Raw genomic sequence first — 24,077 nt, 5'->3', positions numbered from 1 at the left:
TGGACAGCAGGGGTTCATCGGTTCATCATCATCATCGGTTCATCATCATCATCATCATCATTATCATCGGTTCATCAGCAGGGGATCATCGGTTAAGAAAGAAAGCTTAAGGAAACAGAGAGGGGTTTGTGGAAAATAGGGATGCAGACGAAATCGGCACTGGGAACATGCAGAACTTTCACGTAGGAATTTTTCAAAGAAAATATCTATGATAACTCTAGGTGAACGTCTTTGTTGTTTGAAGCCAGGACGGGCGTATTGCGGACTAAGACGTACCGAGTCAAGTACCAAGGGATTGTCACGTTATTTTTTATTTTATTTCTGAAATACTGCGTACACGTAGTCCAAGCAGGGAGGGCGTCATATGGTACATACAATAAAAATAAGATTGACAAAACAAACCATAAAGTTACAAGATTAGGATGTGGATTCAATTATACGATCCCATTCGGTTACAGTTCAAGGAAAAAGAGAAAACTTATGTATAATTAATAAAGGAAAAATGAGCCATTCATCCAATCGTAGCAATTGCTACAATGGAAACCCATAAGGGTTCCTAGAAAGAAAAGCCTCGCAGTTGCAGGACAATTCGTCATGGTCCGGGACTCGAACCCGGGACCATCGCCGTTCCGGGACAGCCATTGAACAGTTCAGATGTGTCTTCCTTGAGCAAAAGAGTTACTGTGCTCGAAGCAGTGTGACACATTTCTTTCGCTGTAACACCGTTAATAAAATTCCCAGAACTGGAGGTGTTCTGTAAAGGCTGCGACGGTTAACGTGAGTTGAATGCTGCCAGCAGCAGACGACACGCGGAGCAAAAGTCACGTGAGCAGGGTGTATCTCGATCACAGTGCCGCCGCGGGCTCGCTGCTTTGGCGAGCCCATGGAGTTTCCAAACTGCCCACTGAGCAGCTGTGTGCACAACACAGCCATTGTACATACGCTGGTTTGCATAAGCCGAATTGTCAGTAAGTGTCCAGCGAAATCTACTTAGCTGGGCGCTGACAAACGCCGATGGTCTCATCTCGTGTACCATCGAGGCGCGACGCCCGCAACGCCGCTGGCGGCGCTCACGCCAGGGTGGAAATAAGGGACTTTAGGCTGAAAGCCTTCATCTCTACATGAATTCTGAGACGCCTTCCTCCTGTTATCGCTTTCTGTACCTGGCCTTCCGTCTAAGCTGCCATTTTTTTTATTGCGATATCAATTATTGACACTCCAGGCGAATTTCCGCTGTCGGCGTGATATTCCGTATAAAGTCCTGGTGCGATAACAGTGCGGCCACGCGCCATGTGCTGTAGGTGCGAGCGTAAGCTTGCAGCGAGTGTCCACGGTCATCGAGTGAGATGTGTTCATGTTTGTCTGGTGGCGCGTGACAACTCGCTTGTAAATTCAGTTAGTATATAGGGGAATATTTGCACCAGTTTATGCAGGCGATAAAACGACTAACCTTACTTCGTATTGCTGTCTAATAATTTGCTATCGCAATCAATGCTTCGCATTTCGGTTGAAACTGAGTCTTTTAAGTGTACCATATTGCCAAATTAACATGGAATAATTTCGCTCTACGCAGTCGACAGCTTTCAAAGCCGCTCCGTGATATGTATCACTAACCGTCTTTTGTCTGTGCGTAAACAGGAGTTGCAGAAATAATGTTTATTGCTCCACGAGCGTGGACGCCATAGTCATCACGCCCTGGTCGGTTAGTACTTCCGAAATGTGCGTTATCCGGTGCCTGAAGTAGGCGTCCCTTTAGTGTGTGAAGATGTCTTTGGCTCGTGTCTCTGCATCGGCTGCCGACCGCATCTGGTGGTGCGGTAGCGCCGGTCCACTTCACTGGTTCACCATTCTGCCGTTGGCTGGCAGGCCCTGGGACACTCGCCAGCGCGCCAGTCGGTTCTCGAACCACATCTGCGAGCACCAGATATCATCATTATGCAACAACTAATAATTGCTGGGGTTTGACGTCCTAAATTCGAGTATATGACAGACGACGTATATGTAGTTGAGAGCCCGGTTGAATTTTAACTTCCTGAGAGTTTTAGTATAGCGTTTGCAGCCAAATGTAAACGTATTACTTAAGTAAATAAATAGCGTTGTCGTCACTGCATGCGCATACTCTGTGCGCTGTTGGGCTTCTGCGGTTTACGTACGCTACGTTAACGTATACATAGAGGTTTAGTTTAAGGAATGGCGTCCCCAAGCAACTTATAATATATACGCAAAAACGCAAACTCCATTTACCCAAATTTAGGGACGCAAACCGCGGGCGTACAGGAAATCCGAAGCGGTACAAAAGAACGCTAGTAAGGTGTGGCACTTTGGGGGCGCAAAGGCGTTTTCTTTGCGTTGCAAAAGGCCTTTGCGTTCTTTTGCGCTCTCTTTAATTGCGTTCTTTCGTAAGCGCGGCGGTTTGCTTCCGCTAACTTTGAATGCACAAACGTACGTTACAGAGCTATTTGGAACACCACTCCCTTGCGGCATTAAAAATTTTGGGGTTTTACGTGCTAAAACCACTTCCTGATTATGAGGCACGCCGTAGTGGAGGACTCCGGAAATTTCGACCACCTGGGGTTCTTTAACGTGCACCTAAATCTAAGTACACGGGTGTTTTCGCATTTCGCCCCCATCGAAAACTCCCCTGCGGCATAGAAGAAACACAATCGTGTGTTTCGTGTCACATGGGGCAATGTTTACGTGTATACGCTAAGAAATAGCGTTGCCGATCCAACATGGCGGCCCCCCGTTGGCCCGCGCTTCAGCGTAAATTCTCGTGGCTCTCTCGCTTTCGTTGGTCGCCGTTGACTGTTATAATGAGTTTTCGTTTTCTCGAACTCATCTGAAACGTTCGTGTATAGCGCGTCCAATTTTTTTGAGATCGTTCAAGGATCTTGGTGTCCGTAGGCTTAACGAGACGCGTCGCCATAAAAATGACAGGCTGGTTGCTAATAGATTGCCTCATTTGAAATTATGGACATTGCGGCCTATTGCGTCCAGGAACAGAAGACCCCATAGCCATTTAGCCTCGACGGTGGGTCACCGCAAAACTCGTTTGGGCCGTGCCAACTATGTCTGACCATTCCGTTTGAATCGCTTTGGATCTATTTTATTTCTTCCATGAGTGGACTGGTCTGCTGGGCTAAAAGTTGTTCAGCAGCGGGATAAGTACCCAGGGGTCGTTTGTTCATATGACAGCAGTATTGAACGTATTGAGAACTTGTTGTTAATGGCCGGGACATCACTAGCAATAAACACTGATATTACAGCATCCATCATTTTGACATGTTAACTAGGGCATTACTAAATATTCAACACTGCAGCACCACACAGTAACGATATAAAAATAAATAAAACATAGTATTGTGTGATCTAACATACTGAGAAAACAGAATAGAAGCATGTGTACTTGCACAAAAAGATACCGTTAGAAGAAATAAAGCGAGAGCAAAAAAATGATTTTAAATTCTCGTTTTGTCACATAAACAGATACACATAACAATAACGCACGTAACTTCTAGCATCTGGCATCGATACAAATACTACATGTTAACAAAATGCATTTCCAGTTGGTTGTACGTGGGTGCCACTCAAATTACTGTAACTTGTTCGAGCTTTAGCCGCAGCGCATTTTCTTCCCCAGATATCCTCGCTATTGCTCCACTAGAAAGTCTGTTACACAATGGCCAGTTCATAGGATTTGTCAAAGGATCACACGAAGGTAACGAGTGTATAGCGTGAATGTCTGAGCGTTAAAATGGCTGATCTCTACATGCGCAAAATTGGGAAACAGGATATCACACAAGAAGAGACACACAGGGGCTCGCTATAATGGCATCCGCAATTGTAAGTCTGGGACCTTGCAGGTGTTTATTTTTAGGGCAAGAAGGCACAAAGCTGAGATACATTTCTGCACCATTGTTAGTGAAAAATCCTCGTGGCAGCACGAGGCTAGCCAATTTCTGCTAGAACACTTGAAATCATTGAACGTTAATGACCCGTTTTCGACTTCAAAAAAAAAAAAAACCTTGGAGGTCTCGCGTTTTTGTGCAGGCGACCGTGCGCCTGGGTTTGGCATTCTAGGTTGACGTACAGGACCTGTTTTATTCCGTTTCTCATAGAGTGCTTTTTAAATGCGTTAGAACTTGCCTAGAAGAGAACTCTAAAATTGAAGTTCAGAACTCTACAGGCTCGACTGTAGACAACTCAATGTAGAATTTCATTTGAGGCACACTTTTATAGATGAAACTTGCCAAGGTTGACGACTGGGCGTGTCGGTATAGCGTATTAGAGGTTGGATTGCACAACATTTTGACGAGACACAGAAGAGAAACACACACCCACAGAGCGCTCTGCGGTGTGTGTTTCTCTTCTGTGTGTCTCGTCAAAATGTTGCGCAATCCAACCTCTAATACACTTTTATAGGCTTTGACAAAGGCCTGTTCCTGCAGAGACAAGATATATATGCATCGTCTCTTGTGTAACCCTTGTGCTATGTAACATTTTTTAGCTTATATTGACCGTGACCTTGTTACTGCTATTAGTGACGATGATGTTATGAAAGTGTCTAGATGCGTGGACGATTTACTTGTTCATAAGAATCAAACTAGCACAACTAATTGCACTACGGTTAACAATGTTGAAGTTTCACGACTATGGGAAGGGTCTAACTTTCAGCCACGAACTGCCATCCAAAGGATGTTTACAGTTTTTAGATTTAAAGCTCACCGTCAGGGAACACCACACCTGTTGGGCGTACTGTCCGCGACCTAAGAAAGCTTTACTGCCGTACTCATCCGCGCATTCTAAGACCCTCAAGAGGGCAGTCGCTTCCTTGTGTTTGGAGTCGGCCCTTACGAAATCGTGTCCTCACGAGATGCAGGCCAAATTCCTACATCAGATTAAAAGATTAAAATCAGCTGGGCTAACACAGTGGGTGTTTGCAGCGGTAGTTGAGACCCTCCTGCAGAAGTTTAAAGGCCGCTCACGAAAGCAGTGGCAGAAGGAACCAGGCGTCTTGCGTGAAAAAAAAAAAACCGCTGGTGGTTCCTTAGTTACAGAGGCTTACGTAAAACCTGAAGAAGACTGCGAACCATCACGGCATAGGCATGGTGTTTTCGGCACCGCAAAAACTTGCGCGGTTGTGTTCGCGTATTTCACGCGATGAATTCAATTGGATTGAATTCTGAGGTTTTGCGTGCCAAAACCACGATGTAATTATGAGACACGCCGTGGTAGGAGACTCTGGATTAATTTTTATCATTTAATTGGGGCTCTTTAACGTGCACCCAATGCGCGGTACACGGCTGTCGTAAAGCGAAGCTTTCTTTGCCTCTTCCTTCGACTTTCCCCCTGTTGCTGCTGCTGCTGTGGGCTGCTGTGGCTGGTGCTGTCGCGCACCCGGCGTCAGGGGCGAGTAAGAGAGGAAAGGCGAAGGGAGAAACTCGTTTTCACCCCACCGCGTCGAATGTGCACAATGCCCTCTGGAGCATTGTGGCTAATGTGGTCGTCGCCACATAAGCCGCTTGACAGCTGTAATTATCCGTGACTCCCCTCAGAAGCATTATCCGTGACTCCCCCCAGAAACTGCAGCGCTTCCCTTTCTACTAACGTGCGAGGCCAGAGGGGACGCAGATAGAACTGTAGAGACGAGAAGAGGAGAGGGAGAAGAGGCAGTTCCTATATAAGAGAGGGGGGGAGGTGACGTGAGAAGGCAACGAAACAGGTAAGCTTAAGTTCAAGGTACGGTACGGCATGTTGCTGCTATTTCTGAAAAATAAACGCCATGCAAATATGTCAAGCCGTCTAATTATGCAGTGCGTGCAGAAGCAGAGCAGCATTAATTAAAGCGCACCGCAGGGTCCAGGCGACATTACGGAAGCTGTCGACCGTCAAATCAACACTTCTGTGCCCGCCACGGTAGCTTTGCGGCTATGGCATTGCTAGAGGTCGTGGATTTGATCCCAATCGCGGCAGCCGCATTTCAACGGGGGCGAAAAAGAAAACACACGTGCACTTAGATTTCGGGATAACGTTAAAGAACATCACGGTGTCAAAATTAATCCGGAGTCTGCCACTACGGCGTGCCTCATAATCCGAGTGTGGTTTTGGCACGTATAGCCCCATAATCCAATTCAATTTTAATACTTCTGCCACGATGCGATGTGCCCTGTGAGGAAATGACAACGCTCAACCTTCTCAGAGGCTATAAAATATGGCGCACAACAACGCCTCAAGCAAACACCTCTCCCTGCGTGTTCTGTGTACTACGCAGACAAACAGCAGTGGTGCACGCAAGGTAACGTTTAACATCAACTCACCACTCTCGTGTTAGCCTAAACGTTGAAGAAATTGAGGGTTAGCCGTCAACATCACCGCTAATTATCGTCAATCAAAGCATCCAGCACGGAAAGCTTCGCTTACATCGATTCCCACAGTGCGTGGGACCTGCATAATTTTTGCATTTCACCCCCGTCGAAATGCGGCCGCCTTGGTCTGGATTTGACCCGTGCATTCGGGCTTGACAGCACAAGGCCGAAGCCACTACGCCACCACGGCGGGTAGTGGTTCTCTTCCGTTGTCGATTATTACTAGCACCTAACATTTTCGACCATAGTGCATTATCACCCGCCGTGGTTGCGTATAGTGGCTGACGAGGGCGCGGGATCGAATCCCGGCCACGGCGGCCGCATTTCAGTGGGGTTGAAATGTAAAAAACACCCGTGTACCGTGCATTGGGTGCGCGTTAAAAAACCCCAGGCGGTCAAAATTAATACGGAGTTCCCCACTACGGCATGCCTCATAATCAAATCTGGTTTTGACACGTATAACCCCAGAATTTGATTTAATGGTACATTACCGCACTGTAGTTCATTTATGTTACACCAAGTGTGAATTTATTGCTATTGATGAGTTGTTTTATTGTAATTCTTTTAATTATGTAATCCCACTGCTATCTTGGTCCTAATCAGCACCGATAGTATCTGTAAAAAAAGAAAACGTTAGAACCTGTTCGACCTGGGCCGATCACGAAGGTGGTATAGCTTCGCACAGTTTCTACGTGCAACTGCTACGGCTGAAGTACTGCGGAATGTGGGCCGATCCCGGAGATGGGGGTGGGGGGGGGAAGGGGCAGTCTAACATGGCTTCTCAAAGCGCGAGCTGCCCCAAAGAAAGAACACTAGAAACTGGCACGTGATGAGTGAGTGAAGAAACTTTATTGCAGGTTCGTCGCGCACCCGGCTAGTCCCACGTCGGGACCGGCAGGCCTAGCCCACCGGCCCGGTCGCGGGCACGCCGGACAGCCAGGATTTGCTTTTCTAGAGCGGGGCTACGCAGAAGCGAGTCCCACTCCTTCTTGATGAACTTCGGGTATGTCGACCCGCACTCCCAGAGCATGTGCGCTAGAGTGGAGGACTGCCCGCAGGAGGGGCAGGCGTCGTCGCGATACACGTCCGGGTAGACCTCGTGGAGAACGGACAGACACGGATACGTGCTGGTCTGCAGAAGTCTAAGCAAAACGGCTTGCCCCCTATTCAACTTGGGGTGAGGAGGTGGAAAGACCCTTCTAAACATGTAGAAGAATTTAATAATCTCGTTGTGAGTAGCGGGAGCCTCCCTGTGGCCGTAGGGAGGAGGGGAGTCGGTGCTTCTTGCAGAGGAAGCGCGGTCGGTGAGGTCACGCGCAGCCTCGTGAGCAGACTCATTGAGGTTCGCGGGAGCACCCTCGACCGACTCCACGTGAGCCGGAAACCAGTGGATTGAATGATGCCTAAGAGCATATGGAATCGAGCTGCTAAGAAGACGAGCAGCTTGCTTGGTGATGCAACCCTTCTGAAAAGCCCTAACGGCTGTTTTGGAATCGCTATATATGTCGGACCCACGACCGACTAGCAGGGCGAGGGCGATGGCGGCTTGCTCGGCGACTCCGGGGTCTGAAGTGCGAATGAAGGCGCTATTGGAAATCCTGCCGCTGGAGTCGACCACAACGATGGCAAAGATCTTACCATCGCTGTACTCCGCGGCGTCGACGAAGCTTGCTCTAATGTCTCGTTGCTTGATCTGTTTGAGGATCGCTGCTGCTCTGGCCTTGCGTCTGCCCTCGTTATGGACGGGATGGATGTTTCGGGGCACAGGGGCCACTTCGAACTTGTCTCGAATGCACCTAGCGATTGGGGTACTGACCATCGGGAATCCCGCAGGGTGGTAACTCAGCTCTTCGAGGATGTGTTTGCCTGCCGCTGCGGTGCTCAGGCGAGTGAGTTGCGCACGTTCTTGGGCTTCGCAATCTCCTCGGTAGTGTTTTGTACCCCCAGCTTGAGGAGATCCTCGGTATGGGTCCTGATGGGTAGCCCGAGAGCCCTCTTGACCACTTTGCGGATGAGTGCGTTGAGCTTGTCTCGCTCCACTCTGAGCCAGTTGTGCATAGAAATTGTGTACGTACAGTGACATAGTACGAAGGCATTGATAAGCCTGAGGAGATTGTTTTCCTTCATTCCTCGGTGCCGGTTTGCTATTCTGTGAACGAGGCGGAAAGCGTTGCCCGTCTTTGCGATGATCTTGCGGAGAGCCGTTCCGTTCCCGCCGTTGAATTCGGCAAACATGCCCAGGACCCGAATAGCGTCGACCCTGGGTATCACCCCCCGTCACAAGTGCGAAGACTGATGCTGCTTTCGGAGACTGGTTTCCAATCTTTGGGTCTGCCTCCCTTCTCTTTTCTGTAAAGCAGAAGCTCCACTTCGCAGGAGAGCATCGAAGTCCGGTGGGGCGGAGATACTCCTCGATCACATCGATCGCCTCCTGCATGGATTCTTCGACTCTGCCCTCGCAGCCGCCGGAGCACCATAAGGTGATGTCGTCGGCGTATATGGTGTGCTTGACGCCCTCTACGCGTGCCAACCTCTCGGAAGGACCAATCATACAGATGTTAAACAGTGTGGGTGAGATGGCGGTACCCTGAGGTGTTCCCCGCCCTCCGAGGGGCAAATCGTCGGAGCGGAAGTCCCCAATGCGAAGCTTGGCCTTCTGTCCTTTAAAAAAGAGCTGACGTAGCTATGGAATCTGGAACCGAGGCCCAGGTCTGAAATTGTCTTTACGATGAAGCTGTGGAGCACGTTGTCGAAAGCTTTCTCGAGGTCCAGACCGAGCAAAGCCTTGACGTCTCTGGAACGGCCATCCACAATCTGATGCTTTATTAGCTTCATTGCATCCTGCGTCGAGAGTCCGGCGCGGAAGCCGATCATGTATGTGTAAACCTCGTTGTCTTCGAGGTACCCGTTGACCCTGTTGAGGACGACGCGCTCCATGACCTTGCCGACGCAGGAAGTTAGGGGAATCGGCCTGAGGTTCTCGATGTTCGGGGCCTTGTCGGGCTTGGGAATCAGCACCGTGCAGGCCATCTTCCATTCTGCAGGAACAACGCCGCTATTCCAGGACTCGTTGATTTTGTCAGTCACAAAGACGATCGACGTGTCCTCGAGGTTTCTCAACATTCTGTTGGTGACTCCTTCCGGACACGGCGCCGACTTGCGGTTGAGCGCGAAGATGGTCTGTCTCACCTCGGCAACGGAGAAGTCTTCGTCGAGCTCGGGGCGTGGAGGGCCTTGGTAGTCCGGGAGTTGGGTCGCCGGGTCTCCGTCGCGATGGACGGGCAAGCACTTCTGTACAAGTTTTGAGACGAGGTCATCGACCGTGTGAGACCTGGTGGCTTCGTGAAGATCCCGGGCAAACGTATGCCTCTGATTTGACTTCGAGCCACTTTCGTCGAGAAGGTGCTTCAGCATGCCCCAAGATTTGCCGTTGCGCATCTGTCCGTTGATGGATTCGCAGAGCTTGTCCCACTGCTGCTGGCATAGCGCCTTGCAGTGGTAATCGATGACCTTGTTGAGCTCCGAGATCTTTTTTCGGAGTCTGCGATTGAGCCTTTGACCCTTCCATCGGCGGAGCAGGGCGTTTTTGGCCTCGATCAGGTGGGCAAGTTTGCTGTCCATCCGCTCGACGTCGAGATCGGTTTCCACTTTCTTGGTAGCCGCGGAAGCGTCGTTCCGGACGGCACGTGACGCACACGGCAGACGCCCCAAAGAGCTTGTCGGCACGAGAGGAGTATGCGTGTGATCGTGACCCTGTTGAGGTACGATCTTTAGGCTGCTATGCTCGAAGGCAGAGGTTCCATTGTATGTCATGCATTTCTTTTTTATTGGAGAGGTCCAAAGTGTGGCGAGACACGAAATACCCACCTACCGCAATGTGCCTGGAATAAGGCAATGAATGCAGAAAAAGTGAACTGTTTAAAGAGGTCGTCCTTTTACGAAATTCGCATAATTGTCGCACTATGTTATTAGTTTTAAGCACGGCTTTTACAATGCATGGAAATAGGTTGATAATGTCAAACACTTCTATGTGTACATCCAACAACAGCAGACAAAGCGTAAATATGACCGCTTTGTGACATGCAAAACAGTTGAAAGAGAAAAAAGTTGTTCGGTTGCCTGTCTCGTCTAAATACTGAAATGAAATACGGGTAGGTAAGACCCGTCCTCATTAGAGCTTTGATTAAGGTTTAGAAATTGGTGGTTCACGAGAAGGGCGGGGGGTAGGTGTGCGCTGCAGGTATTGTATTTCTCGGAGTTGTGACGAGAGACCCTCCCTTATGAGTAAACAGCTCCCCCCTAAAACTATTGATTGGCTAACGTGCTCATCTTCTGATACATATTGTTGCGTGTGGAAAGACACAGACAGAAGAGGCTATTTACAGGCTATTTACACTGGAGCCAGACAGTCAGGCCGACACTCGCTCGAGCGCCAAGCGCACCGACCAACTTCATCGTCGTTCTCGCGGCGGCTCGTCTCTTGAGCATCGGTCGATGATATCGTAATACTACCTCCCCCCCCCCCCCCCCCTCCCGGCGGCGAAAGCGCCGTCACGGTGCTGTTAAATATCCAAGGCGCGTGGAGTCATTTAGTGCTTGAGTCGGACGACGTGGACAATGTCACTGGTTGTCACAGCGGAGGACGTAGTGGGCTTGGCTAGAACGATTTCATAGGTGACATCGGTCACTTTGCGGAGCACGCGATATGGGCCTGTGTAACAAGAAAGCAGTTTTTCACAAAGGCCAACTTTACGCGAAGGTGACCAAAGCAACACGAGGCTGCCGGGCACAAAATGGGCATCATGGTGACGGAGGTCGTAGCGTTGCTTCTGCTTGTCTTGAGACACTTGTAGACGAGCGCGCGCAAGTTGGCGAGCGTGGTCAGCATGGACGATTGCATCACGGGCATAATCGCTAGTTGAAGCTGTGGCGGACGTACGCACAGTGTCCAGTGGTAGTAATGGTTCGCGGCCATACAAGAGATAAAACGCGGAAAAGCCAGCAGTTTCGAGACGGGAAGAGTTGTATGCAAAGGTAATGTAAGGTAGAGCCAGGTCCCAGTCACGGTGGTCGTCAGAAACGTATTTGGATAGCATGTCTGCAAGGGTGCGGTTCAAGCGCTCAGTGAGGTCGTTCGTTTGGGGGTGGTAGGCGGTGGTAAATTTATGCCGTATTGAGCAGGCACGCATGATGTCGTCGATGACTTTGGCCAAAAACGTACGGCCACGGTCTGTTAGCAATTGACGCGGGGTACCATGCTTCAACATGATATCATGTAGGAGGAAGTCCGCAACATCGCGGAGGACGAAGAGGCGTAGAGTAGCATCGGACGGAGAGTGCTCAAAACGGTCGATGAGTGCTCTGATGTAGGCGCCACGGCGTTGCTCATCGGCGAAATGAAGCAGCTGTGATACAGAGAATACGCAAGAAGCACTGGCAATATTGGAGGAGTCAGAGCAGTCAACAGGGTAACACGACAAGCTGTCAGCGTCTTGGTGGAGGCGGCCAGACTTGTACACCACGGTATATGAAAATTCTTGTAGCCTCAAAGTCTATCGACCAAGCCGGCCTGTAGGATCGTTTAGCGATGAGAGCCAGCAGAGAGCATGATGGTCAGTGACTACGAAAAAAGGGTGACCGTAAAGGTAAGGGCGCAACTTCGCAACCGCCCAGACAACAACAAAGCATTCTCGTTCCGTAATGGAATAGTTGCGCTCCGATGGTGCTAGGAGGCGACTCGCATAAGCAATAACGCGATCCTGGCCACGCTGACGCTTGGCTAAGACGGCACCTACGCCATGACCGCTGGCATCTGTACGCAATTCTGTAGGGGAATCAGGGTCGAAGTGGGCGAGAATGGGTGGTGAGGTTAGAAGAGTGACGAGACGAGAGAAGGTGGCGGCCTCTCCAGTGCTCCACGACAATTGTACGCCTTTCTTCAAAAGATTTGTTAGGGGTCTAGCAATTGTCGCAAAATCTGGAAGAAAACGACGAAAGTACAAGCATAGCCCTACAAAACTTCGAACGTCAGCGGCTGTCTTCGGAACCGGAAACTCTCTGACAGCGCGAGTTTTGTCGGGATTAGGCTGTACTCCGGAAGCGTCAACGAGATGGCCCAGAAGAGTAATTTGCCGGTGGCCAAAACGACATTTGGACGAGTTAAGTTGCAGCTTCGCCTTTCGAAATACATCAAGTATAGTTGTGAAACGTTCAAGGTGAGTGTCGAACGTTGGCAAGAAGACGATGACGTCGTCGAGGTAGCAGAGGCATGTGGTCCATTTGAAACCTTGGAGCAAGGAGTCCATCATACGCTCAAAGGTGGCAGGGGCGTTGCATAATTCAAACGGCATTACTTTAAATTGGTATAGGCCATCAGGTGTGATGAACGCGGTTTTTTCTCTGTCGATATTGTCAACAGCAATCTGCCAGTATCCCGAACGGAGATCAATAGACGAGAAATAGCTGGAACCGTGCAGGCAGCCAAGGGCGTCGTCTATACGTGGGAGCGGGTAGACGTCCTTCTTAGTAATGTTGTTCAGATGACGGTAGTCTACACAGAAGCGCCACGTGCCGTCCTTCTTAACCAACACCACAGGTGACGCCTAGGGACTAGAAGAATGCTCAATGATGTTTTTATCTAGCATTTTGTTGACTTCGTTTTGAATTACTCGGCCTTCCGACGCAGAAACTCGATACGGTCGTCGGTGAATAGGCGTATAGCATCACCAGTAAGAATCCGATGCTTGACCGCGAGCGTGTGGCCTAAAGGGCGATCGTCGATGTCGAAAATATCTCGGTAGGACGATAATACTTGGCAAAGCTCTTCAGCCTGCGCTGAGGACAGGTCCGTCGCAACCATTTTCTTTATATTGGGATCGGCACCCGAGACTGGCGCGAGGGGAATGCTAACCTCGCGAGAACCATCGGTCGATAACGCTGCCACGTATTGGTCGCCGAGACAATCAACGGTGGCAAGGCAAATAAATACCTTGCGGTAGAATTTGCTTCGCCAATCCAAAGTTACAGAAAGGCATGCGAGTGCGGTTCCCAGTAATATTAAGTATACTGTGAGGCACTGTAACGTCATACCATATTGGAATGTCGGGCAGAGGAGTGACGCCATGTACTCGCCATCAGGAACTGGTGGGAAAGACAACTTGACTTTGGGTGCAGGCGAAGAAAGCCGGTGGGAGGTAAGCGGCAGTAGGGTGCGTCAGAAGGTTCTGCGAGCATCGGCAACTCAAGGCGAAGGGTACTGGAAGAGCAGTCAATAAGAGCAGAATGTGCGGAGAGAAAATCGAGTCTGAGAATGAGGTCGTGGGGGCAATGACCATTTACGGTGAAGAGGACAGGAGTGTCGCGGCCGGCGATGCTGACGCGTGCCGTACACATGCCGATGATAGGCACAGTACCGCCATCCGCAACGCGGATGACGCGTGCCGACGCTGGGGTGAGAAGCTTGTTCAGTCGTCGTCGGAAGGCAGCACTCATAATAGAAAGATGTGCTCCTGTATCGATGAGTGCCGTGACAGGATAGCCGTCAACGTCAAGAAGGTTTCGGTTCGTGGGTAACGTGAGCAGAGGATTTGAGGGCAGGGTCGACAACGCAGCTTCACCTCCAGAAGCTGCAGTGCCTAGTTTTCCGGCTGGATCCGGGAGGCGATAGGCGGCGAAGAGAAGCGTCGGGGTTGGGGCGAACGAGACTGATGGCGTCGAGGTGAGGGCGAGCGGCTGTAGCGAAGGTTCGGAGCAGGAGCATCAGCGGCAGTGGATTCATGGCGGGTGGTATAGGGAACGGAAGGTCTAAAGGTGCGGGAATAAGCGGCGGCGTATGTCCGAGGAGGTGGTGGCCATCGGTTGCGGCAGTGACGAGCGACGTGGCCGATGCGACAGCAGTGGAAGCAGATCGGCCGGTCATCAGGGGTACGCCAATCGGACGGGTTGCGGCGAGATGTGGCGGAAAAGGACTGCCGAGGACGAGGAGGGCCGCTAGAGAACTGGGGAACGCTGGGTTGAGACGTGGAACTCACGGAGTTCAGACCCATGTTCTCAAATTTCTGTAGGACGACGGCCTGAATCATCGCAATGGTCGTTGCTGGCGGATCGGGAGGCGTCGTGGAGAAAGCTGGCGAACAGGCGGCCTCGAGTTCGCGGCGAACAATAGGGGTGACGTCGCCACAGGTGGTGGTCTGACGTGGTCGACCCTCACGTGTCGACGTAGCAGCAGTGTTGGGTAGCCGCGTGATATGGTGTGTGATACGGCGGCTCTTAGCTTGTTCAAGGCGACGGCATTCTTTGATGATGGGGTCGATAGTCGAGACGTTGCCGAAAACAAGCAAATTGAAAGCGTCGTCGGCGACACCTTTTAGAACATGCGACACTTTATCTGTTTCGGACATAGCATCGTCAGCTTTGCGGCATAGAGCCAAGACGTCGAGGATGTAGGAAACGTACGGCTCCGTAGATGACTGAACACGAGACGCAAGAGCCTTTCTCGCGGCAGCCTTGCGCCCAATGGGCTCGCCGAACAGTTCCCGTAGCTTCTCTTTGAAACTGTCCCAACTGGTTATCTCGTCGTCATGCGTTTGGTGCCACACGCGTGGGGTGCCTCCGAGATAAAAGATGACATTGGCGAGCATAATCGTTGGGTACCACCTGTTATTGGCACTGGCGTGTTCATAGAGCTTGATCCAGTCGTCAACATCCTGTCCCTCCAGGCCAGAGAACACACTTGGGTCGCGATGTGGAGCGACCGTGACGATTGGAGAAGTGGGACAAGCCGAAGCCGTTGCAGAGGTGGGCGCGTCACCGGGAGGCATGGTGACAAGCTCGGTGTGCCGACCACTTCAGAGTTCCGTTGTGAGGACGGGGATCGCTGACCTCCACCAGAATGTTGCGTGTGGAAAGACAGACAGACAGACAGACAAAGAACTTTATTAATGGTCCTGAGGAACCGGCGTTAGGGTACCTCCCTTTTCAGGGAGTCCCCGTAGCCGTCGCGGGCCGCACCCAAGTCGGGGTCGGACACAGACAGAAGAGGCTATTTACAGGCTATTTACTCTGGAGCCAGGCAGCCAGTCCGACACTCGCTCGCGCGCCACGCGCACCGACCAACTTCATCGTCGTTCTCGCGGCGGCTCGTCTCTTGAGCATCGCTCGATGATATCGTAATAATATATACGATAAGAGCTTTTAACCACTGCTGCTGCATTCTGTCCTGATGCTCCTTCTCAAAAGCCAGTTCTCAGGTTTCGACAGCAGTCTGAAAGGTGAAAATATTTCTTGTCCCGATCGATCGACCATACTTCAGGGGTGCGGAAGATGAATACCCTGGAGTATAACTCAGAGCAGTGCGTTTTCTTATGTGTTTATTCAAGAAAAAAAACAGTCGCAAAAAACAAAAGACAGGAAGAGAGGTTCGCATCACAAAAAGTTGTGGTGTGAACCTCTTTTTTTGTCTTTTGTGACTAAAGTTGGAAAGGATCAAGCGCTGCTCACGGGAGCGCGTAAGATGTTGTATTCGTCTTCACTCTTCTCTAAACGCCTGAGGAAAACGCACTGATCTGACCTATATTCCTCGTGCTTCACCGTTCATGAAGCCTGGCCAACCAGTACAGGGATAGGTTTCGCCTTTTACAAATATTGTATATTAGAGCGACCGTTCCTGCGGCGAGCGTCGGCGGCGTAACCAAGCGAACGAGCAAAGCGAAAGATGAAAGAGCGAACGCGGAGCGGGAGATGAAAGGACGGGAGCCGCGAACGGCGGATACCAATGAGAGCGGCCCCTTCAGTGACGTGCGCGCGGGAATCTGGTGTCATGCGGACCCACCCGACCGCCCGATGCGTATTCGCATCTGGTCTCAGCCGGATGGCTCCTTTCGCACTATCGTCTGCTCGCGTCAGCTCTCGCTCGCGCTTGTTTGGTTTGCTTGGTTTGGTATCGTTCGTGCTTGTTTCGGTTGTCATGGTTTACGATTGTTTTGTAATCTGATTGTACGCACCACACGAATTGTGTAGTACTTTCTGGAAGCCACGCGGCACTAGCGATTATGTTTTATTTATTTATTTACAGAGTACCTACATTGGTATAAAGGCATTACGTAGGGGGGGAATAAAACATAACCAGTAAAACAGAAGAGCTTTTGCACACTTATATGATCACAAACAGAAGCACTATAATAGCATTTACAGAAAGACATACAAGTATAAGGTGAAACAAACAGGTTTTCAGGATATATAACACATACAGTTGTTTTACAAGAGCGCCGTCACAGCACATAATAGAATAGTTCGTTATTTGACACATTTTCGATATCATTTGATAAACTGTTCCATTGTCTAATTGATTTGGGGAAAAAAGAGTAGTAAAAGTTGTCTTGCAGTTGCAGGCTGAGATCTTGTTGTTGTTATCATAGCCTGTCGATATGTAATTTGGTTCCAGAAGATACTTATAGCGATGGATACCTGTCTGACTCTTATATATTCGGTGCAATAGTTTGAGCCTTAGCTTCTGCCTACGTGTATGTAGCAGATGCTATCCTAAGGTGGCCTTCATTTCTGAAACGCTAGAGTACGGGCTGTAATTATTACAAACAAACGTTACTCCTGGGTTCTGTAGTTTTTCCAGTCTATTAATGAGGTAATCTTGATAGGGATCCCGTATTACACAGGCATTATCAAGTATTGTTCTGACATGTCAGAAATATAAAGCTCCTTTAACTTCGCGTGTTGCCTATTTGAAATTTCTGCGAATAAAATGTAGCATCTTACTCGCATTTGCTATGACAGTGTCAATATGTTTATGCAAACGAGTGATTCGGTGAAATAAACTCCTAGGTACTTGTATTCCGACTTTATGTCGATAAGCGTGCCATTGATGTTATATCGGGGCTGAAATTTGGATAATTTTCTGGAAAAACTTACGCTACTGCACTTTTGAAAATTTAAATTCCTGTTCCATTTTTTTACGCCAGTTCGCTACCTTATATAAATTTGTTTGCAAAGTATGTATGTCATATTCAGTAGTAATTTTTTTGTAAACCACTCAGTCATTGGCAAATAGTTTCATGGGTGATGTAATTAGTTCGACAATGTCGTTTATGTAAATTAAAAATAACAAGGGTCCCAATACACAATTCCCTGAGGAACGCCCAAAGAAGCAGTTATTGGTGAAGATGCGGCGTTGTTTAGGACGACAGACTGTGCTCTTCCGCTTAGGTAGTTTCGTATCCAATTTTGAACGTTTTTGTTTACATTACTGCAGCACGCTTTACGTCTAAGAGCTTATATGGGCCACAGTACCGAAAGATTTTTGAAAATCAATAAAAACCGCGTCCACCTGACTGTTGTTATCAATGCCTTTGGATTAAAAATGCTGAAATTCCATTAGTTGTGTGTTGCAGGAATAACCTTTTCGGAATCCGTACTGGGAGGGTGTAAAGAAAGCGATTGAGTCAAGGAATGCAGATATGTTGCTATACAAATGTGTTCGAATATTTTGCAACATATCGACGTTAGTGAAATCGGCTTATAGTTTTCTCTGAGTTTTCTATCGCCCGATTTAAAAACTGGTATCACGCTTGCTGTTTTCAAATCTTGGGGTATCAGGCCTGTTTCAAGGGAAAGCTTATAGATGAGCCTTAAATACGAAGCAATGATGCTATGGCACTCTTTAAGGACCACTGGGGATATTCCATCAGATCCAATTGCTTTTGTTTTATCTAAATGCGCAATAAAGAATCGACGCCACTAACATCTATTTCAATATCTGGCATCATATCGCCCTGATTGTTGTTGTTCAAAAGCGAAGTCTCCCCAGCAGATACCTGCGAAAACACGGATTGGAAGTACTGGTTAAAGCATTCTGCCCTCTGACAGTCTGACGCCACGGGTTTGCCGTTAATAGTTAAAGATGGTATGGACATGTCTTCTTTTCGATTTTGTTTTACATATTTCCAAAACCATTTTGGATTTTCTCTCAAGTTCTTGTTTAATTTACAGTGGAAACTTCGACGAGTCATATATAAAAGTCGACGCGCTTGACCCGCAGATCAGATTTTCGACGATCGCCGACTCTGCTACATGTCTCTCTCAAATTCATTGCCTCAATATATCGCGAAATGAAAACACGTAAAGAGCGGCATTCAGATTTCGCATTAGGGCCTATCGTAGTCACCGGCGATTTTTTCCCTGGTGCTTCCATTGATGTGGCCCGTTAAAACCATATTATGAACTAGGAAAGCATGGGTTATAACACACTTATTTCGATATATATATATATATTGCGATTCGAAGCAAACTAAAGAAGCAATGTTTTTCAGTTTTACTTGCATTGCCGAGGCGTTCGAGCGTGGTGTGGCAGAAATAGCCACATTCCAATGCTCATAACTGTTTAGAGCAGGAAAAGAAGGAAGGGCAAATGCGAACGCGCTTTTCCAACTACCGACGGGGCAGGATTACGGCGCTCAAAAGAATGCAACGCTCGACTGCGCACAAATGCCTTCCCGCCCGCTTTGCGGCCACCGGAAGGAAGCGCCCTGTCTCCTCACCATCAGCACGCCGATGGACGGGGAACGCGTTCCAAGCTCAAACAGTACGGGAAAACATGACGAGCCGCCTAACGCGGGAGACGTTTCATTGGAATCCTGGATATCGGGATGTGAGGGTGTATGCGGATAACTTGAAGAAATGCGTTGAAAACAATATCACATACATTGGATTTTATTCGCAAAAGGATAGATAGGTGGGCTAGTTGGTAACGCGTAATAATAAAAGCTTACAGGGATAAAAACACGAAGGACGTAGAAAAAGAAACAGTTGTGAGTGTTGTGACATCAGTTGTGAGTGAGCGGGTGTGGTGTGTGTTCCTTTTTCTACGTCCTTCGTGTTTTTAGCGCTCTAAGTTTTTATTATTATGCTTTTCTTTGTTTACATTGTTTCCTTCGTTGTGCTTTCGAAGAGTGCTCAATAAAATCATCTTCAGCCTCACTAATAGACGGAGTGCTCCCTTATTAGCTTCCCGGTGACCCGCAAATATAATTCGGTATGCATACGAGGTCACATCCTTATTTGGGCATTCTCGCAAAGTGGTATGGTAAGCTTGCAGAATAGGAGGAGCACACTGCAGCCTTGACTTACTCCTATACCATATGTGCGCTGCGTAAGGACGAAGGTTTATGAACTCGCTCAACTGTTCATCCCTTCTAAGCAGTTTCCTGTCAGTCATTGGTGGAGATAGAGGGCCCATACTTCAGTTTGATTTCTTTAAAAACGTGCTTCTGGAAGCCCCTTGCGGCCTTGTGACACCGGTAGCACGGCAGTAAAGACAGCCTTTTCTTTAGAAGCTTATTTTGTAATGCCCATACGGAGATGGGGTCTTAAATGACGTAATTTCAGCTATCCATAACGCTGAAATTCTTTTCAGGAGGAAATATTAGACAGGTTACAGGCGTGTGACGCAGATAAGCACATGAAGTGCGCGCAGAAAGCGTACTTTAGACTTCGCTGACGGACAGTGCAACTGTCCTTGATAGTCACGGTGAGACGAAAATAGTGCAAAATATTTTCTTTGTACACTCGGTTTCTTCCTGATTTGAAATACACACGATGATAATATGGATATTGCATGTGTGTTTCGATTGCCGTATTACGTTTGTCTTTTCCAAGATGTCCTCTTTAGTTTTCATTACTTCGATCTGACGCAGTTCAATAGCGCACGAAGTACATAAAGTTTCAATAACGCATACTTCATAGCACATACGCCAGTACGTGTTGCAGCGTCACCTGACTACTGTTATTAAAAACAGGGAATTTTAGAAAGAAAAAAAATTGCTGGCCAATATGTTTAATAAAACGCACTACTATAATTAGTTTCTTAATTGGTAATGTGAGCGTACGTGCAGCGATTGCGGAATCGAGGGCATGAGAGCGAGAAAATTTAATGATATCTGGTGACTTTTACCTAGCGACAGGCCTGACACGATACTCCAGGTGAGATATGGTTGAAGGAAAAGGGTGGTGAAATAAAAATTAATATGCGCCGACACTAAGAATCTTGCAGGCACGATGACACCAGTTGCGGGATGTCCGGGCCCGAACTTTCGGCGAAATGCACTGGCCTTCTGCTTAAAATTTTCTCAGAGACCTTTACTTGAGCACTGCTGGACAAACCTCTGCGTAGCAACAGTATATTTCGTGATATAGTTCGGGATGGAATATCTCGGAAACTAGTGGCAGCCTAAGGATACCCATCAACTGGACATGCGAACGTTTGAGCACTGACCGATTTCAATTCCACAGTCGCAGCATGTGTCCCAAAGCGATTGAAAGGAAACTTGGTGAATATACCCAATCAGCGTACTGGGGCGTGTTACAAAAATTCTAGGGCGCGCCAGTGCTACGAGAACGTGTTCCAGCGTCGAATGCTAAATTTAGGCGAAAAAGGAAAGAAAAAGTGGGGTGACGGGGAGACGGGAAGGAATTGCAGCCAGGAGAGCTGTAAAAAAATAAAAGTCGCAATTTCTCTTTTCATATTAAATGAATCTCGGTCCCTTCTGCGAGCGTCCTGTATTTATTTATTTTTAATCAATTCGCCATTCGTCTTGTCGAAAGAGTGGCAATAACCTCGTGACGAGCGTAGCAGCGCAGGAGATTTGACAAAGTGTTAGGCGTCAGTGCAGCGAGGCACAGCGTAGGCAGTAATTGCCCTTCATCGCGCTCAGTAAAGCAACGAAGGGGGCTAGCTGGTGAACGTTCATGGTTATATTGCGCTTAGTTTTACACCGACGATATTAAATGAAGGACAGGACGTGGACAGACGCAGCGCAAGTCCGTCCACGTCCTGTCCTCCTTCACTTAATATCGTCAGCGTAAAACTAAGCGCAATATAACCATGAAAGCACTGTTCAGCAGGCCGTCGCATTGCGTGCAGCTTGGCTCGCTCGAAGTTCCCCGCGATGCAGTCGGCAGGTAAACGCGCGAGCCTCACCTTGACGGCGTCGAGCGGCAGGCCCGTCTCTGCGGCCAGGATTGCCAGGTCGCTGAAGTTGGGGTTTCGGTTGTGCTCGAAAGCCGCTTCGAGCTCTCGCTCCTGGAAGCCGAGCACCATGGGCAGCCGGTACGAAGGCTGCAGGTGCGCTTGGATCGCGGCGCTCGTCATTCTGCGCGCGGCGCGCGGAGACCACGGCTTTTCAAGGGCAGCGCTGCCGCCCGCGCCGCTGGCCGCGCGTGGGTCGCCCGTCGCCTTGACCGTGGGCGAGCCGCGACCCAGAAACATGGCCGCCGCCGAGTGCCTTCAAAACAAACCACGGTCGCGCCGCCCGCTCGCGCGGCGGCAAACAACACCGCCCCTCTATTCGTCATTTCGCTGTGACGACGAGCACGGGCCGCGTGCGGAAGCGGCGTCACGCGGATGCCCGCAAGCCTTTGTGCGGCGTGCAGCACCAAGCTCCCACAACGTCGACACAGACGCGTTCTCGGTGAGAGAGGCGAGATGCATTCCCACAGTTCCGGTGGTCCGCGCAGCAGCTCAGCTACAACCATGCTGTTGGTAACGCGAGGAAGCAGCTTTCTCCCGAAGAGTGCCGCACGTATTTTTACGCAAAACACTCGGTGTACTGTATCGTCACGTCTCAATTTCGCAAAGTAATGGTTCTCGGCTAGACTATAGGAGCCTCCCTTGTGCTTGCGCAGTGTGCACCCGCAGGTTATGTTGTGTCCCGGTCATTCATTCCACACCAACGGATCCAGCACTTTCTGAAACTTCGCATATTTAATTGAAATAAGAATGTACGTTTCGGCAGCTGAGTGTAAATGAATTACCCTACCCGCCTCACCCGTTCAGGTAATGTATCAAACATTTTACTGTTACATAGCAACGTTTTCACCTTATTTAAAGGCCGGTTCGCAGTGAGAAGGGAATTTTTTCGGCAATACGTTAATCACTGACTTATGATAATGCTATTTTTCGCCAGGGTTTGATTTGCTCTGTTTGTAAAAGATTATTTCTGCGACCTAATTAGGTGGGTAAAACAATAATGCCTTAGATACGCGTGGTTAAAATTGACAAAGAGCGCTAATACCGCCAAATTCGAGCGCACACACACACACACACAAACACACAAACACACAAACACACACACACACACACACACACACACACACACACGCACACGCACACGCACACACACACACACATATGCGCGCGCGCGGTCGGACACGGCACTCAGATGCGATGAATTTTATGCTCACCTTTTATGCTCATGTTCGATGAATCCCGCAATGTACTTCCTGCATCTTCGTGAAGCTCCCTCAAAGTCTGACGATCTTCGTGATTCTCCCCGCTGAATGACTACACGGTGGCCCTTAGCCACGTTTATAAAGACCGCGATCGAAAGACCGCCCCCCTTCGTGATCTCATAGGGAATCTGAGAAATTCTTTGGAATAAGTGCGATGTCTTTCAATGTACAGGTATCTATTTCCGAAGAAACCTTTGAAAATGACCGAAAAATGGCGATATAGTGAGCGCAATGTTTGCTTTTCGTAACGTTCTCCTGAACACTGCGTTTCCTCTCAGCGTGGGCTGCGCCGACGTTATTGCGCCTTTATTCCTTTCTTCAAAGAGTTGGCGTCTGACAAAGGCGCCCGAGGGAGGAGCGCTGAAAAGGTATAACAGCCGCTATAACAGCTACTGCGCCTAGTCATGAACAATCGCCCAATGGCTGGTATTGTTTGAAGGGCTGTCGTGCTGGCTGCGACGTCATCGACAGCCGCAATGGAGAAGAGGCGTGAAAAGCCGATGTGAAGAGCAGGCGGTCTACCAGGAGAGATAGTGTAGCCCTTGCTGCTTGCAGCGAAATATCATAGCTGGTTCGCATGTTCGTGGCAGCGTCCGTCTACAGATGACGAACGTTTTCTGATACCGTGCTCAAAACGAATTGCAGCGCCCTTGTAGTGTTCTTTCATTGGATTTCAGTGCGAGGTATAAAAACGAGTTACAAAATGTAAACGTACCCCCAAGCCTCTGACTAGCGTGGCATAATGTTTAAAGTCTCTTTCTATATGACGCCGTCGTTTCCTTGGATCTAGTGGTCGTCCACGACTTCGACGTCTTTGCCCCGTATCCATTTTGCAAAGCAATAATATACTCACATTCAAGCCAGCACACGCCGACAATGCGAGGCATTCAGTTTACGCGGCACAATGGTCACGATTTAACAAGGCTTAAATGCTTACCATGGACATAGCTCAGAAATAATTTAGCAGAATTATAATATGCTTAGAAACGTGCTCAGAAATAATTTATTCAGCTTTTAACCTATTCTCAGGGACAAGCCAAGAATGCAGAAGAGGCTCCTTGCAAAAAAGCAAGGCGCGCCAGATTTATCCATCTTACAAATGGATGCAAAAGGCTAAGGAAAGAGAGAGGCCTATACAGAAGAGGTGATATTCGCTGGCGCCGTTTGAGGGACAATTGCCCCTGCGTTCTTGATCTCTCACTGACTGCATAAATTGCCGGTATAGATTGAAAAATGCAGTAGCTGTTACCTTAGTTTTCTTAAACAAGTCTGAAAGCCATTAAATTTCTGAAATCCCTTAAACATTGCGCCCTTCAGATGCCACCTGGATTGTTCTAAGTACGCAGTTCCCCCTCAAACCACGGATCCATGGAACAGCCTCGACGGCGCTCTGCGCTAATTGCCAAACGAAGCGTT

General features: G+C 48.9%; 1 protein-coding gene across 1 annotated transcript; it reads right to left on the bottom strand.

Moving 5' to 3' along the window:
- Positions 1-293: 293 nt before the first annotated feature.
- On the bottom strand, positions 294-21,811 carry LOC135915259 (retina and anterior neural fold homeobox protein 2-like). Its single transcript, XM_065448285.2, has 2 exons — positions 21,352-21,811; positions 294-1,911 (listed from the first exon to the last, which is right to left on the bottom strand). Exons 1-2 carry the CDS (start codon positions 21,637-21,639, stop codon positions 1,834-1,836), a joined length of 366 nt encoding a protein of 121 aa, XP_065304357.1. The 5' UTR covers positions 21,640-21,811; the 3' UTR covers positions 294-1,833.
- Between the last annotated feature and the right edge of the window lie 2,266 nt (positions 21,812-24,077).

This window comes from Dermacentor albipictus, chromosome 1 (assembly GCF_038994185.2).
Source record: "Dermacentor albipictus isolate Rhodes 1998 colony chromosome 1, USDA_Dalb.pri_finalv2, whole genome shotgun sequence".
Classification (NCBI taxonomy): Eukaryota; Metazoa; Arthropoda; class Arachnida; order Ixodida; family Ixodidae; genus Dermacentor; species Dermacentor albipictus.
This window is presented reverse-complemented; position numbering and strand designations above follow the sequence as displayed.